At 36.4% G+C, this 15,847-nt stretch overlaps 1 protein-coding gene across 10 annotated transcripts in view; it reads left to right on the top strand.

Moving 5' to 3' along the window:
• Positions 1–15,847, top strand: part of BTBD10 (BTB domain containing 10) — a 78,097-nt gene that overhangs the window by 11,467 nt on the left and 50,783 nt on the right. For 2 of the 10 annotated variants that reach the window (XM_060103452.1, XM_060103454.1), the window contains exon 2: positions 15,299–15,423. The exons of 4 other annotated variants lie outside the window; for them this stretch is intronic. In XM_060103452.1, coding sequence (XP_059959435.1) covers positions 15,323–15,423 — 101 coding nt within the window. In that variant the 5' untranslated portion in view covers positions 15,299–15,322. Of the gene's footprint in view, positions 1–15,265; positions 15,424–15,847 lie in introns of all 10 variants that reach the window. 4 more of the 10 variants (XM_060103451.1, XM_060103453.1, XM_060103450.1 and 1 more) reach the window with 2 other exon arrangements.

The following is a 15,847-nucleotide window of genomic DNA, read 5'->3' as shown; positions in this document are numbered from 1 at the left end:
CAAGATCAGCAAGTGGGTCTCGCCCAAGCTCCTTTCAAACTATTGCCTCTGGTCTGGGACTTGGAGCATGTTGAGATTATGTGTGCTCCCTTTAAGAGCAGAGTCTCAGTTTCCTAACACCCCTTCCCCACCTCCCATGCTCCCAAATATAAGCTCTCCTGTTTTCAAAGCTAGAAATTCTGGGGGCTTGTTTCCTGGTGCACAACCCCTTGGACTGGGGAACCTGCTGTGGGGCTTGGACCCATTGCTCCTTGGGGAGGACTAGTTGTGATATTCCTCCCATTTGTGGGTTGCTGACTGAGTGATGTGGGTCCTGACAATACTGTGTCTCCGCCCCTCCTCCCCCTCTCATGTGGTTCCTTTATGTCTTTAGTTTTGGAAAATCTTTTCTGCTAATCTTCAGGTTGTTCTTATAGATAGTGGCTCTGTAAGTAGTTGTAATTTTGGTGTGTCTGTGGACGGAGATGAGTTCAGGGTCTTCCTACTATACCATCTTGGCCATCTCCTCTATTCCCTGTAATTTGAGTGCCAGGTGGAACAGTAGAGAAAAGTGAAAAGAGAATATATTGTAGAGAGAAATGGCATGACATTTTAAAAATCATGTATTGGGATACTGTTAGCATCTCTAAAAAATTTTTTATTTTTATTAATTTGGATTATTTTTCTTTAAGATCTTTGACTATCATTGCTGGTAGCAGATGAATAGAAAATTTTCCTGAGTTTTCTATTTGTGGACTACGTTAAAAGTAAACTTAAAAGCTCAGATACCTGCAGAAGTATCTCAGGGGCATAATTGCGCAATAAAATGTTTTTATACTTTTCTCATTCTTAGATGGTCATGCAAATAGTGCTGAATTATTTTAAAGGTAATTATTTCATTCAGGGCAGTTTGCTTTATACAATGCAGGATTGAATTTTATTTTTCTCACATCTTGAGAGCAAGTGATGCAGTCTGCTCTGTCCTTTTGGCTCCTAATTTGTTAATTTAGAATTTTCCTAAAGAAGTTCCTGTAAGATGGGTAACTGTGGGACACTATTATTTTCTTCTTGTTGAATATTCCAAATTGCCTGAGTTTCTCTTTTCAAAGAGAGAATATTTAGTTATTAGAGACTAGTGAAGTTATAAAACTGTAATACTGAAAGTATTTTAAAATCATTAATACTCTAGTGTTTGGAAGAGATAACTAAACTGCAGATTAGGCCTTATTACTGAGTTTGATAAAACTTATTTATTGTACCATATGAAGAAAACAGCAGAACTTCCATTTATACTTATTTTTTTTACTCAATCTCTTTTTCGTTTTCATTTCTTGTGTATGTGTAATATATACATAGTACTATTTATATACATGTATGTGCATTGTTTATATATATGTGTGTGCAGCTACTCAAGTTAGTTGAATTGAAAACATTAAGAAAGGGAGAAAGTGTCATATTTTAGAATAAGTGGTATGACGTCTTTGATCATCTTTGCTTCCCTAGTGAATGATACTTTTTTTTTTTCTTTTTTTTTTTTTGCGGTACGCGGGCCTCTCACTGTTGTGGCCTCTCCCGTTGCGGAGCACAGGCTCCGGACGCGCAGGCTCAGCGGCCATGGCTCACGGGCCTAGCCGCTCCGCGGCATGTGGGATCTTCCCGGACTGGGGCATGAACCCGTGTCCCCTGCATCGGCAGGCGGACTCTCAACCACTGCGCCACCAGGGAAGCCCGTAAATGATACTTTTTAACAGTAGCCTTGAATACTTGTTGGTTTTGAAATTGTTTTATGAGTTCTTTGAAAAATTACTTATAAAAGTAGATTATTTGGAGTAATTTCTTTCTGAATATGAACATGCAATGCATTGCATGCAATTTGGGACAGTTACCAAAAAGCAAAGAAGAAAATGGCATCTTAATCCCATGACCCAATGATAATTGCTTCCAATCATAAACACATGTATACACATACATGTGCACACACACACACAATTGGGATCATTCTGTATGTAATGACTTAAATATTTTATTTTGAGAAATTAAAATAATATAACAAATACATAACTAGATTTAAGAATGAACATTCCCTTCCTCCTCCCCTTCCCCCTTTCCCTCTCCTTCCCCTTTCACTATAAATTCTTTGATTAACATATTTCTCAGGATAAAAATTTTAAAGTGGGATTCTTGTGTTAAAATGTGTGACACCCTCCAGGTTTTATAGTTTATATTCCCACAAGCCTGAGTAGCCTTTTCCCCTATTCTTTAGCCATCACTGGTTATCATGAAAACAAACCAAGCAATCTTTGACAATTTGATCAGTTAAACATCTCAGATTTAACTTGGGTTTCTTATATTACTAGTGAGGTTGAATATTTCCTCTTTTCCCCTTTTTGGCAGCCAGTATTCCTTTTGTAAATTGCTAACTTAATGAATTCTGTGTGTTTTTCCATCACAGTGTTCAGATTTTTTTAATATGGATTTATAAATATTCCTTATATTTAAGATTAAAATCTTATCTGTATATACATTTTTACAGCTTTTCATTTATCTTTTATAGTTTGAATTTTTATGTAGTCTAACCTAATGCTTTTTGAAAGTGGTCTGCAGTCCCAATTCTGATCCCTGATGAAGTTTCCATTAGTCTTTGTTGCGAATGTGAGCATAAAGTGTCTGACTGCACGTTCCTGTTTCTCATATTTTTTTTCCTCTGATTTGAGGCTTAGAAATTCCTTCTTTATTCTGAGAGTCAGATAAATGTTCATTTATATATTTTTCTTAATTCTTTATGGTTTTGTGTTCTACTTTGATTTTTTTTTAATAATGTGGAATTTGGGAGAGATAATATGTGAGGAAGGAAATGATCTTCTGCTGAAATAGTTGATCAGTATTTTAGAACCTCTCTATCTAACCTTGAATCTATCATCTAGCTATCTGTCTCTTAGTGATTTGATATGTGACCACTAGCACTTTTTATTTTCTGGGCATAGCATTTTGATGGGTTGTGTATTAAACTTGAGAGACAGTATAGTATGGTGGAAGAAGCACTGAATTTGACTGTACAGCTATGTATTTGAGTCCTAGTTTATCTATTAGCTATGTGACACAGGCAAATAACATAATCCCTTTAAGCCAGTTTCTCAGTTTTTAAAAAGAGATCACCTTTATATAATAGAGGATACCTCTTGTGTCTTGTAGGCTTGATATATGGATTAGCATAGAAAATGTATATGAAAATCCACCTTATTATCCAAGGCTTCCTGAATTAGATACTAGCATCTAGCTCCTGTACCTCTATCCTGCTTGAAAAATCTCACTGCATATTTTGGTATAGTTCATTTAGTGCTGAGGCATATCTCATACCTACCACCAGTCTGGTAACCTTTCCAAAGGAGGATGGTTTGACCTTATTGTTCAAGAACCCATTCTGATATGTATTGGTCATTGCTTATTATTCTGTCATATATGGTAGTAACAGCCACATATGGCTATTCAAATTTAAGTGAATTAAAATGGAAAATTGAAAATTCATTTCATCAGTTGTACATTTCAACTGTTTTATAGCTACATGTAGCCAGTGGCTACTTTTTGGACAGTGCAGACATAGAACATTTCCATTATCAAAGTTCTCTTGGGCAATACTTCAGTCTAGAACTTGAATCATACTTAGGGCCTTTTCTAGCCTATTGAATTGAGGGCAGGTAAACAAGCAAAAATCTGAAAGGAATGGAAGGTAATGGGATAATGAATGGGTCAAAATGCAACAGCATATTAAAAGTTATATGAAAAATATAATATAACTTATTTAAAAAGCCTCTCAGAGGGAAAAAGAAAACATTGTTTGAGTCTGACTTTGTTTAAAGGGTCATGGAGGAAAAAATAAAACATTGTTTGAGTCTGACTTTGTTTAAAGAGTGCTGGTTCTTAGGAGTTGAATGTAATCTCCTTTGATTTAGGCACTTCATCAGCTTATTGGAGATTTGTCTATATTAAATTTTACGTCAAGGTGATTTGCTTCAACTAAGATGTTTCCAGTTTTGAAGGCAATACTAGTTCGTCATAGTAGAAAAGGAAAAATAGGGACATATGCATAGAAAATAAAACATAAAGTTTTTTGAGAAAATTTTAAAAATCATATATGCCTTTTAGTGAGTTTTAAGAATTTAGCACTATAACCAGCATCTACTCCATTACAATGCTAATTATGTAACATAGGTATTTAGAAAATGCCTAAGATAGGGAAAGATTTTCAAACATTGATTGAGCTGTTTAAGGTGGGGGGGGAATAAATGAAATGGTTCTTGAAGTGTTAATGTCTTAAACAAGACATCAGCAAAATTTCAGTAGAAATTCTATAAAAGTAATGAAATCAATGAACTCAGAGATTTTATCTCCAGGTCACCTCTGGAAGATCAAGGGCTGAATATGAGCTGACTTTGGAAGTCTTACATTTTGGTGGATTTGATAAGGAATAGACAAAGTACCCTACTTTTAATGGAAAATTCATGCAGTTTTATTAAATCTGTTTGTTAGTGTATCCCTAGCAGTTAGCAAAATGCCTGAAAAGGTACTAAGTACTCAGTGAATAGATTTTGAATGAAAGCGTAAGTCAATTGAATTTGATATCCTGGAACTAGTTACATAAAATTTAGTCAGATATAATCTAACTGATATAATCAGGATATAAAAATATCCTGAATAAAGTTCTCAGCTTTATTTACTTGCCTTATTTTAACTGCAGCAAATAAGAAAAATATAAGTCTTGACATTTGAAAGTGCTTCTATGAGATTTAGGCAGCTTTGAGGAATCATTTGGGGAATATTAGGAGTCATTTGATAATATCTTTAAAAATGTTTCCAGGGGTATTTGTTATGTTCCCTCTTTTAACACCATTTTCTTAGTGTATAGTTCGTAAGAGCAAGTATTAGCATTAGATACTTTTTGCTCGTTTGAGGATGAGATTCACATGATTGGTGGGTATGATTATACAATATTATTCTTTTTAAAGACAAGCAACTAAGTTAAAGACTCCCTATAAACCTTCATAATTTGTATTTCCTCTTCTCTAGTGTATCTGTTAGATGAAATGCCCTTTGGTTTCTTTCATCTTAATTTTATTAATGAAAACATTTTGTAAAAGTTTACATATAGCGTGTATACTAAGCTGTGGGAACACACATATGAGTTATCCTTTGTTCTTGCCCTCAAGGAGTCTTACAGTTTAAGCGAAGACATGTGGCAGAAACATATTCTACCAATGCATAATGATGGAGTTCAGAACATGCTACCCCAAAGTATGGCACCTTCACATATTGAATATTTTAAGCAGAAGGAATTAGAGCAACAGCATGTGCTGGAGGAACTTACTGACCTGCCTCTAAAGCAGGTCATAAAACCCTCATGAGAGGTGTCCCTATACCTAGAGGAAAGGAGCATCTTTAGCTCCAAAGGTGAAATCTGAACGATAATGCTAGCAAGTTTTTGTCAGTTGACTATACTCTTTCCACGATATTCCACTCTTCATCAAACTTGGCATAAGAACACTCAGGTTTGTTTCTTCAGGCCTTCATTTGCTTATGAAGCCTCCAGTGTTGAGTAAAATTTACATTAAATAAACTTATATGCTTTTCTCTTGTTAATATGTCTTGTTACAGGGGTCCCAGTTGAAAATTTAGAAGGGTAGGGGAAAAATATATTTTTCCTCCCCTACAATATGTATTGACCATATTTAAGCAATCAGAAACAAAAACAAAACTATAGGTAAGCAGTAAAATTAAACAAGGAAGAAAATTTTGATAACAAAGCCATTTCCAAATACTTAACTGTAGCCCCCCACTTCCCAATTATGAAAACAGAGTATGGTATATTCAAATAGTATAAGAGATACAATGAAAAGTAAGTCCTTCTCTCATTTCAGCCTTTCCTCAGAGGCAACTAATTAGAAGTTTTATGTGTTATTTCTAGACATTTTAAAAAACATATAAAAACATTGATGAGTGTTTGCATACATATTTTTAAAATATATTGGAGTACATAATACATATCTGTACCATGCTTTTTAGCATAACGTTATATCTTGGAATATTTTTCTTATCAGTATGTATCTCATTTTTACTGGTTGCATGATACTGTGCAGATTTTTAACCAATTCATTTCTGGCAAACATTTAGATTGGTTCTAGGTTTTTGCTGTGACAAATAGTCCTGTGAAGTCAAGGAGATAAAAGAGATGTATGTGTTTTGTGTATGTGTGTTAGTATAGTGGTATGTATAATTAGAACAAGGGCTGAGCAGAATCTTAAACTTTCAGTGACGTACCTAGGCAGAATGTGTTGGACAATAAGACAGACAGACCCTAAAGTAGTTCCCATGATCCCTGCCTCCTGGTGTTCGTGCCTTTGTATAATCCCCTCACCTTGAGTGTGAGCAGGATTTGTGACTTCCTTCTAACCAAAAGAATACGCTAAAGGTAATGGAATGTTACTTTCCTAGTTATGTTACATAAGACTCCATTTGGCTAGCAGACTTACTATCTACATCATTGGCTTTGAATCCTACTGCCATAAGGAAATGAATTGTTACAATCTCAGTAACCTTGGAAGTGGATCCTTCCCCAATTGAACCTCCAAATGAGGATGTAATTATGGTTGACACCTTGATGTAGCCTTGTAGAGGACCCAGCTAAACTATGCCAGATTCCTAACCCACAGAAACTAAGATAGTATATGATATTGTAAACCACTGGGTTTGTGGTAATTTGTTATGTAGCAAGGAGGTTGTTATGTCCAAATGAGAGAAAAAATTAAAAAATTTTAAGCTTCTTGGATACAGCAAGAATATTCTGATAAAAATAACTGAAGGAGTTTTCAGAGAGGTTAGAAACTAGGATGATTTGTTTGTTCTTCCAGAGATTAAAATTTACTTTTAAGCTGAGTGAAATGTTTGTTTTACATCATAGTTACTATAGGAATGACGTAAGTTTTTTTTTTTTAATTAATTAATTTATGTATGTATGTACGTATGGCTGTGTTGAGTCCTCGCCACTGCGCGTGGTCTTTCTCTAGTTGCGGTGAGTGGAGGCTACTCTCCATTGTGGTGTGGGGGCTTCTCATTGCGGTGGCTTCCCTTGTTGTGGAGCATGGGCTCTAGGCCTGCGGGCTCAGTAGTGGCTCGTGGGCTTAGTTGCTCCGCGGCATGTGGGATCTTCCCGGACTAGGGCTCGAACGTGTGTCCCCTGCATTGACAGGCGGATTCTTAACCACTGCGCCACCAGCGAAGTCCGATGATGTAAGGTTTTGATCTAGCTACTAAAACTGTTACCAGCTATTGTGTTCAAAGTACATGGCTCTTTGATGACCCTGTAAAAGTCTAAGGAAATTTTAATGTTTAGTAGAACAGGGGAGGGTCAGGTGTACCTTGGAGAAATTGGGAAAACTCAAAATGAGTAGAAATTGTATCCCCAATCATTCTTCCCCTGTTCCCTGTATTGTGATTATTTTATAATTATTATTTAAACCAGGACATGGATGATATCTTACTCACCTTTTTATTCCAGCCATCTAGCACATTATAGATGCTCAATAAATGTTGAGCGACTGTCTAGGAATTCTCGTCATCTCTGGTGATCTCAAAAGGCAAATGGAAATTTATGGATGAACTAATGAAATATTATACAAAATTTGTATTTGGTAGTCTACTAGAGAAAGTCAGCAATGTGCCCAGCACTGTGTTATTATATAAAGTGTCCTGTCTTATTTATTCTTTATAATAATTTGATTGGCAGTTATATTAGTAATAGATAAAATAATGGTAATGAGAATTGTATTATTTTCTTCATTTCACATTTAAGGAAATTGAGGTCTTAGAGGTTAAGAAGCTTGTACAAAGTCATACAACTTAGTTTTTTCTGATTCCGAAACCTTTTCTCTAAGTCACTTACTATTGTGGCAGAAGTAGAAAAATTCTCACCAGTTTTCATGATCAAAAATTTGTGTGTGTCATTTACAGCAGTGGGAGGGTGGCTGTTGATTAAGTATGCCTGGGATGGTAAGGGGGGCTGTGTGATGTGGGGGTTTTGATCCAAAAGTGTTTTAATTATGTCATGCTAATATGTTTGACATTTGTAAATATTTATTAAACATCTCTGCTGCTGTTTTTTTCTTTTTAAATTTCAGTGCAATAAAATTCTCTTTCTGGTGTACCAGTCTAAGGAGTTTGGACAGAGGCATACAATGGTGTAACTACCACCACCACCACAATCCAGATACAGATAGTTCCATCACCCCCCAGAATTATCTTGTGCTATTACCCCAGCTCTAACCTCTTGCTGCCCTATCTGTAATCCCTACAGTTTTGTCCTTCTGACAATGTTATATAAATGAAATCATATGGTATGGAACCTTTAAGTCTTGCTTCTTTCACTTATCATAATGCTTTTGAGATTCCATTTTGTTGAGTGTATTAGTAGTGACTCCAGTTACTTATATGTTGTATCATTAGATGCTGTCCCTTCTGTGTCTGCAGAGCTGTTGTTTTTCTTTAATCTTTCTCTTTATTCTATGGGTTGGGTAATTTCTGATGCTCTATTTTCAAGTTCCTTGAGTTTTTTTTTTTTTTTGGTCATTCCATCTGCTGTTGTGCCCATCTAATGGATTTTTCATTTTAGTTCTTTTCAGCTAGAGCTGAGTTTTCATTTTTTGTTTTCACTTCTCTATTGAGATTCCATTTCTGCCACTCATTAAGACCATTTTCTTGTTTTATGCTTTGAATATACTTTCCTGTAATTGTTTAAGTATATTTATATTATGTGCTTTGAAGTCCTTATTTGCTAAATCCTACATCTGGACCTACTTGGAGTCAGTTTCCATTGACTGCCTTTTTACCGTCTTGTTTCTTTGGATCTCATAATTTTTGGTGTTCTTGTGAGGATTGTCAGGGTTGTTTTTTTTTAAATATATATATTTAAAATTTTTATTTATTTTATTTATTTATTTTTGGCTGCATTGGGTCTTCTTGTTGTGCATGGGCTTTCCCTAGTTGCAGCAAGCGGGGGGTACTCTTCATTGCAGCACGTGGGCTTCTCATTGTGATGGCTTCTCTTGTTGCGGAGCACAGGCTCTAGGTGTGTGGGCTTCAGTAGTTGTGGCACATGGGCTCAGTAGTTGTGGCACATGGGCTCAGTAGTTGTGGCGCATGGGCTCAGTAATTGTGGCGCATGGGCTTAGTTGCTCTGCAGCATGTGGGATCTTCCCAGACCAGGGCTTGAACCTGTGTCCCCTGCATTGGCAGGAGGATTCTTAACCACTGTGCCACCAGGGAAGCCCAGGGGCGTTTTGTTCTAGTGGACTATTAACTTGCCTGGACTCAATCTGCAAGCTTTGTTTCCTACACAGTATGAGACAGCTGCTATCTGTGCTCAGTTCTTTTCTTCCAGCTACTTGTTTTTTTAGCTTGGTCTCCTGGGGTGTGGGGTAAGGGTTAGGGTTCTCTTGCACCTGTGTAATTTGGTGGTCAGCCAAAAATTTGGGCAGAGATTATACTCAGATTTTGGAGCTGATCTGCCTTGTGGTTCCTCTACTTCTGGGGATTCCCTCCTAGTACCTATTTTGTCTTTCAGTAGTGGTCTCTGCTCTCTGACATCCTAAGCCAGTAAGGGCTTCAGCTTTCTGCTGCTTGGGCTGTATGGTTGGGGAACACATCCAGTTTAAAAAGCATCAGACTTGTAGATCTTACACCATGTAGCTTTCAATTCTTCTATAATCCACCGTAGGGGCTACCTGGGGTCTCCCCCCATGCGTGTGTAATTTAACTGAGCAGAGTTTATGCTCAGATTTTTACGCTTCTGTTCTTTCATTCCCAGTATGTCTGCCTTAAATTTCCAGCTGCACTTCCAGCCCTGAATTACTTTCTCTACCACTTTGAGCTGTGTGGCTGCCTTCACCATATTTGTGGGGGGTGGGGAGGGCTCTCAGCGTAAAAACTTCAAGCTGATCTCATGGTTCTGTTCCCTTCCAGTTGGAGTTTTTCAAGAGTAAGCTCTTTTTTTACTACTGTATGCTTTGGGACACTTTACAAAAAATGCTGTAAAACAATTAAAATTTTTTTTAATCCAAATTTAAATAATTGTTATCTGCATGAGGCTCACATGATCAATTCTCTTGGCTACATTTGCAAGAGGTTCCTTTTAATCCCTCTGGTTCCTTTTAAAAGCTGCTTCTTCTTGTTCTTTTTCTTTCACAGTTATATCTGTATCATGTATTTTGTGCCTTCAAGGTGGTACAGTCTCTCTTTTATGCCTATAAGGAGAGAAGCTCATCAAATGATCCCTCAAGTTTCTGGCCCTTCAGAAATTCTTCCTACATCTAGACCCCTAGCATTCAGGTGTTTGCTCTTTTAGTCTGCCAATCTCAAGCGATTCATTTGCCCTGTGGGGCTATCATCACTCCTTTTGGTCTTTTCCATATAGGAAAGGTTACCTTAGGACATTTTGCTAGCTCAGGTGCCTTCTTGACTACCTCTTGGTCAGTCTTTCCCACTCCCACCTCTGGGTATTTGGCTTTCTATGCAGCTGAAGGCAGTCCTTGGTGCCTGGCCCTGGTATCACTATGTGATTCTATTCTATTCACTGTTTTCCCTCTCTATCAGGTCTTTCTCTCCAGTAACCACCACACACTTTGTTTGCCAAGTTTGAGAGATAAAAATAATTTCACTTAACAGAAAAGCTCTTGTGTAATGACACTATTTAGAGTGAAATCTCAATAGTTTGCACAAAGCCACAAGATGGCTGTGGTTTAAAAGGGACATCTGTTGGCAATAAGGAGCAAATATATGAATTTCTGTGTACTTCACTTGCTACATTGGAAAGAACATGGGCTTTCAGTTAGACTGGGATTCTCATCTTAGCCCTAAGATTTCCTCATCTATGAAACAAGATAGTAATATTGGGTTGTTTTGAGCTTTAAATAGGAGAAAGTATGTAATCTTCCTAGCACATTGATAACAGGAAGGACAGCATAAATTGTCTCTGGATACTGTCCTTTTTTTTTTTTTTTTTTTTTTTAGCTCTTCTGTGGGTCATTGCCATTAATTAATAGTGCCTGGAAATAGTGTCCCTGGGAGTACTTACTTATGATACTGTAGTCTTGAAGATTGTCTCTTCCTACCCCCACCCCCCTCCTGTTTTAAAGGTAGTAATATCCAAGAAAAGGAGAAGCAATCGACTCACTCTTTCCCAATTGACTTTTGGCAGTTTCCTGAATGTATGTTTCTAGCCAATAGGCCCAGTTGTTCCAGCCTCTGTATGGATTATTTCTAGATTATTTAGAATTTACATTACTTCTGTCATGCCTAAAAATATTAGTAATGAATTGTTACATATTGTCTAAGAACTTTGTATCCAGTAATCCAGAAATTATTTTTTGATGATTACAAGATCCAAACCAGATCTTTAATTTGCCTAATATAAAGTAGACATTGGGGATCCAAGTGTCAGATTTTGAAGAACTTTTTATGGTATGGAGTTTAGATCAGGAAATGAAGAGCCATTAAAAGTTTTTAGAAAGATAATTCTGATTATAGCAGAGCTAATATGGAATCGAGTGGGGTAAAGAGGTCAAGTAAGAGGCTTATTCTTAGCTATTAAGGGTTTAAATGAAGACAGCAGCCTTACGATTGATAAGGGAGAGAAGGAGTCAAAAGAAAAATTTGAAGTTAGACTTGATGTTGGGAAAGGAGAGGTCAAGGATGACTTCAAGATTTTTGATTCATTGTATGTTATGTGTAAAACCTGGTGTTCTCAAGGGTTTGATCCTATTTCTTTGCTGTCTCCCTGGACCCAGCAGATGAAGATGGAATCCCAAAGAACACCCAAGATATGGGGTTGGAGGGTGGGGTAATAATGCAAGACTACCCAGGTAGGAGAGATACACGAGTAAGTGGTATAGAGCTGTTAGTGGAGTCTTTTCTCCCCATGCTAGAGTGAGTTTTTTTGAGCACAAGAACGACATCCAACTTGCTTTTAGCATCTGTAAATTTCTTGGCATATTATATTAGGTGTTCAATAAGTACATGAATGAATGAATGAGTGAAATAAGATTAATATAATGTCACTGAGTATGGTGTAGAGATTGGTTAAAATATAAAAGATCATTAGATGTTTCAAAATAATATATAATGTGTGTCGTTTGCTTTTTATTTGTTAGTAGTTAAATCTGTAGCATTTAAAAATGTGCTAGCATGTGTAGGCAAACACAGGCATATTTTTTTCCAGCTACCTTAACTTGAATTTCACTTCTTTTTTGTTTGTACCCTTGCTATTGGGAGTGAGGAGTGGGGTGAAATCCTTCACATGGTGACACTCAAGTTTTATTGACAAGTGAAATGTAAACATGATTTTCCAGTTGACTTTCGATAGCCTTCATCTGAACATTCTTTACTTTTTTGTGGCTGGCTATAATGTACATGTTGTTAATTTCAGTAGGATTGATTAGGAATTCATACTGATATTTCCCAGCTACTAGATATGTGCCACCCACTGTAAAATAGTGGAAAATATGAATTGGAATTTACCTTATTCATTCCTTCTGGTTGTATTTTTTTAGTCACTGTCTCCCATGGTTTAGGATTATTTTTTACTCAGTGGTCTTTGTGGGTTTTCAGAAGGGTGTGTCTTATAGTTAAGGGTTAGGAGCTAATGTGCCCTTTAAGGAAATGCTAATGCCTGAAATAGCTTATTGGAAGACTTATGCAGTAAGGAGAAAATGCTCTAAATCTCATTCTACATAACCTGCTAAGCCTCTACGTCTTTCATTTCCCTCCTTATCAGTTTTCCCTACTATTCTTTTTTACCTTTTGGGTCTCGGTCTGTGACCATTTTTTCCTATCTGACTTCCTGCTTTGTCTCTCTGATTTGTTCTTTTTCACCCTTCTCTTCTGCCTCATCTTTTCAAGACAGATAACTAGCTATAATACCAAATTGAAGTTTTAAAGGGTTTCTTCTTTAGTAAATACATTTTTATTTTTTCTAATTAAATGAAATTGAGATTTTATTTGTTTTCATAACAATTTGTGGGTTTGTTTGTTTTTTTGTGGTACGTGGGCCTCCCACTGTTGTGGCCTCTCCCGCTGCGGAGCACAGGCTCCAGACGCACAGGCTCAGCGGCCATGGCTCACGGGCCCAGCCACTCCGCGGCATGTGGGATCCTCCCGGACCGGGGCACGAACCCGTGTCCCCTAGCATCGGCAGGCGGACTCTCAACCACTGCACCACCAGGGAAGCCCCCAATTTGTGGTTTTTATGTTCATTTAACATCTGACTGATTTTTAATCAGTCATTCAGCGATCCTTCAGGAAAGTTTTCCTTTTCCAGGAGTATTCAGCAAATAAACTGTGCGTCATTTGCTAAGGAATTTGAATTAGCCATTGTACAGTTCTCCTCCTTCCCCCTTTATTATTTTTATTTCACTCTTTGAGCTACTTATTTACATATTTATTATATTAAAATGTTAATTTATTATTAGATTTTTCAATTGTTTTTGGAAAGAAAGTACTAAGTTAACTTTTTTTTTATTATTGACTGAAGTCCATACTTTTATTCAGATTTGCTTAGTTTTAAAAAAATTTTTTCTGTTCCAAGATTCCATGCAAAATACACATTATTTTAAGTCCTCATGTCTCCTTAGGCTCCTCTGGACTGTGACATTCTCTTTTTTTATTTTTTTATTTTTTTATTAGTTTCTGCTTTATAACAAAGTGAATCAGTCTAAGTTAACTATTAAAAAAATTCTAAAGTAGCAAAATAGTTTCTCTAAAATAAAAGTGTTTCTTTTAATGAGCTCTGAGATAGACTCACAATTTTCATGAGTTTGTCATTTTTTGGTGAAATTGTACTGGAATAATCTATACAATTCAGTGAGGTACAGTATTTTCTCAATTCTGGATTCCTTTTGACTTTTTTTTTGGATGGACAATGTAGGCATCCATCCCATTACCTCATCCCTTTCACTTTAATGCATAAATCCCTCCTCACTTCCCTCTATCAAATCTGGCTTGGAAAACTATATACAAAGCATATAGAAGTGAGTGTCAGGAAACCTGGGTTCTAATCCAGTTTACTTAACTTTGTTCAAATTGTTTAACCTGGGGCTTCCCTGGTGGCACAGTGGTTGAGAGTCCGCCTGCCAATGCAGGGGACACGGGTTCGTGCCCCGGTCCGGGAGGATCCCACGTGCCGCGGAGCGGCTGGGCCCGTGAGCCATGGCCTCTGAGCCTGCGTGTCCGGAGCCTGTGCAGTGAGAGGCCCGCGTACTGCAAAAAAAAAAAAAAAAAAAATTGTTTAACCTCATTTGTTTTTTCTTTTGGTGTTTGCAATCTCTAAAAGTCAAATCTGACTTACTGTTTCTAAACAGAATACTCCAGTCTGAGCATTTTTCAAGATCAAGACTTTATGCTACATAGTAATAAATTCTCATTGTTCTTTATAATCCTGCTGTTGACCAGCATTGTGACCTTTGGCAAAGTTACTAACCCTCTTAGACTGTTTTCTATTCTGTATATGGGGAGTATAATACCTACCTTGTAAGTTGATTGTGAAGATTAAATTGGGTAGTGAATATACTTTAAAGTGCTTAGTTCAGGTATTTCGTAAAGCTGTTGTTAAGTGAGTTCTGTAATTTTACAGGACTGTAGTAGAACTAACAGTCATAAGCCTCACATATGAAAAGGCATAAAATACATGAATCATATTGATAAAATGTTTTTTGATAATTGCACTGTAAGGAAACATCAGGATGTTTGCATACTTTTAGTTTTGAACAAATATTAAATTTCTATTCATGGTCTTTAACTTGGTTAAAGAAATAACAACATTGTTATCTGGTCTTACTAGATGCTTTGTTAAGTATCTTAAAATTTTAGTAATTAAGAAATGTGTTCCAAATGAAATTTTGTCTGAAAGAATCATTCTGTGAAGTTGTTTTTGTCTTTTTTGGTTCTGTATTTATGTTTGGAAACATGAGGTACCCAAATGTCAATAAGTATATTTACTAAATACAAATAGCACATTATTAAAATGTTGTATAGGAGTAACAAATTTAATCGAATAATCAAATGAAGAGCACCTAAAAAGGCTTTTGGTGTTTATTTTAATCTGATTTGTGGCATTTTGTGTGTCTGATATTTTATAATCCTGTTCATCACTTTAAAAAATGTCACAGTAATGTCAGAAAAGATACAAAATTCTGTGACTTACTCTGCATGGAATAGATTTAAAGGTCAACACTACTCTTTTATGTAGGTTATGGGTGCTTCATGTGTGCTTTCAGAGCAGTAGTGTGAGGAAGCTTGAAGTGGGATGGCAGGACGACCTCATCCTTATGACAGTAACTCCAGTGATCCAGAGAATTGGGATCGGAAATTGCATAGTAGACCTCGTAAACTTTATAAACATTCAAGGTAGGTAGAAAATATGTATTTCACGTGTCAAAGCTCTGCTAAAACTGATTTTTATGAAGAACCAAACTGCATTTGGTGTGGCCAACTCCTGTCAGAGGATGGGAGCCGGTTTACAAAATATATGAATGTTTGCATTTCTCCTTAAATAACTTTGAGGGAAACATTTTTCCTTTTAATTTTCTTATATTTGTATTTATATGAATTTTTATTTCTGTTTCTAAATAATGCTAAAATATCCTTAGTTGACTCCATGAATAAATGCTATAGTTAATTTAACTGGGAAGTCTGGCAAGACAGGTTAACTCTTTGTATTTAAAACTCTCTAATACGAATTTATTTTGTGCTCTAAATACATTGTGTATGATAATTTACAGGCTTTTGTCAGTCTTTGCCTCTGTACATTTTTAACTATGTGAAATTATGT

The sequence above is a fragment of the Mesoplodon densirostris genome, chromosome 7 (assembly GCF_025265405.1).
Source record: "Mesoplodon densirostris isolate mMesDen1 chromosome 7, mMesDen1 primary haplotype, whole genome shotgun sequence".
Classification (NCBI taxonomy): domain Eukaryota; kingdom Metazoa; phylum Chordata; class Mammalia; order Artiodactyla; family Ziphiidae; genus Mesoplodon; species Mesoplodon densirostris.
This window is presented reverse-complemented; position numbering and strand designations above follow the sequence as displayed.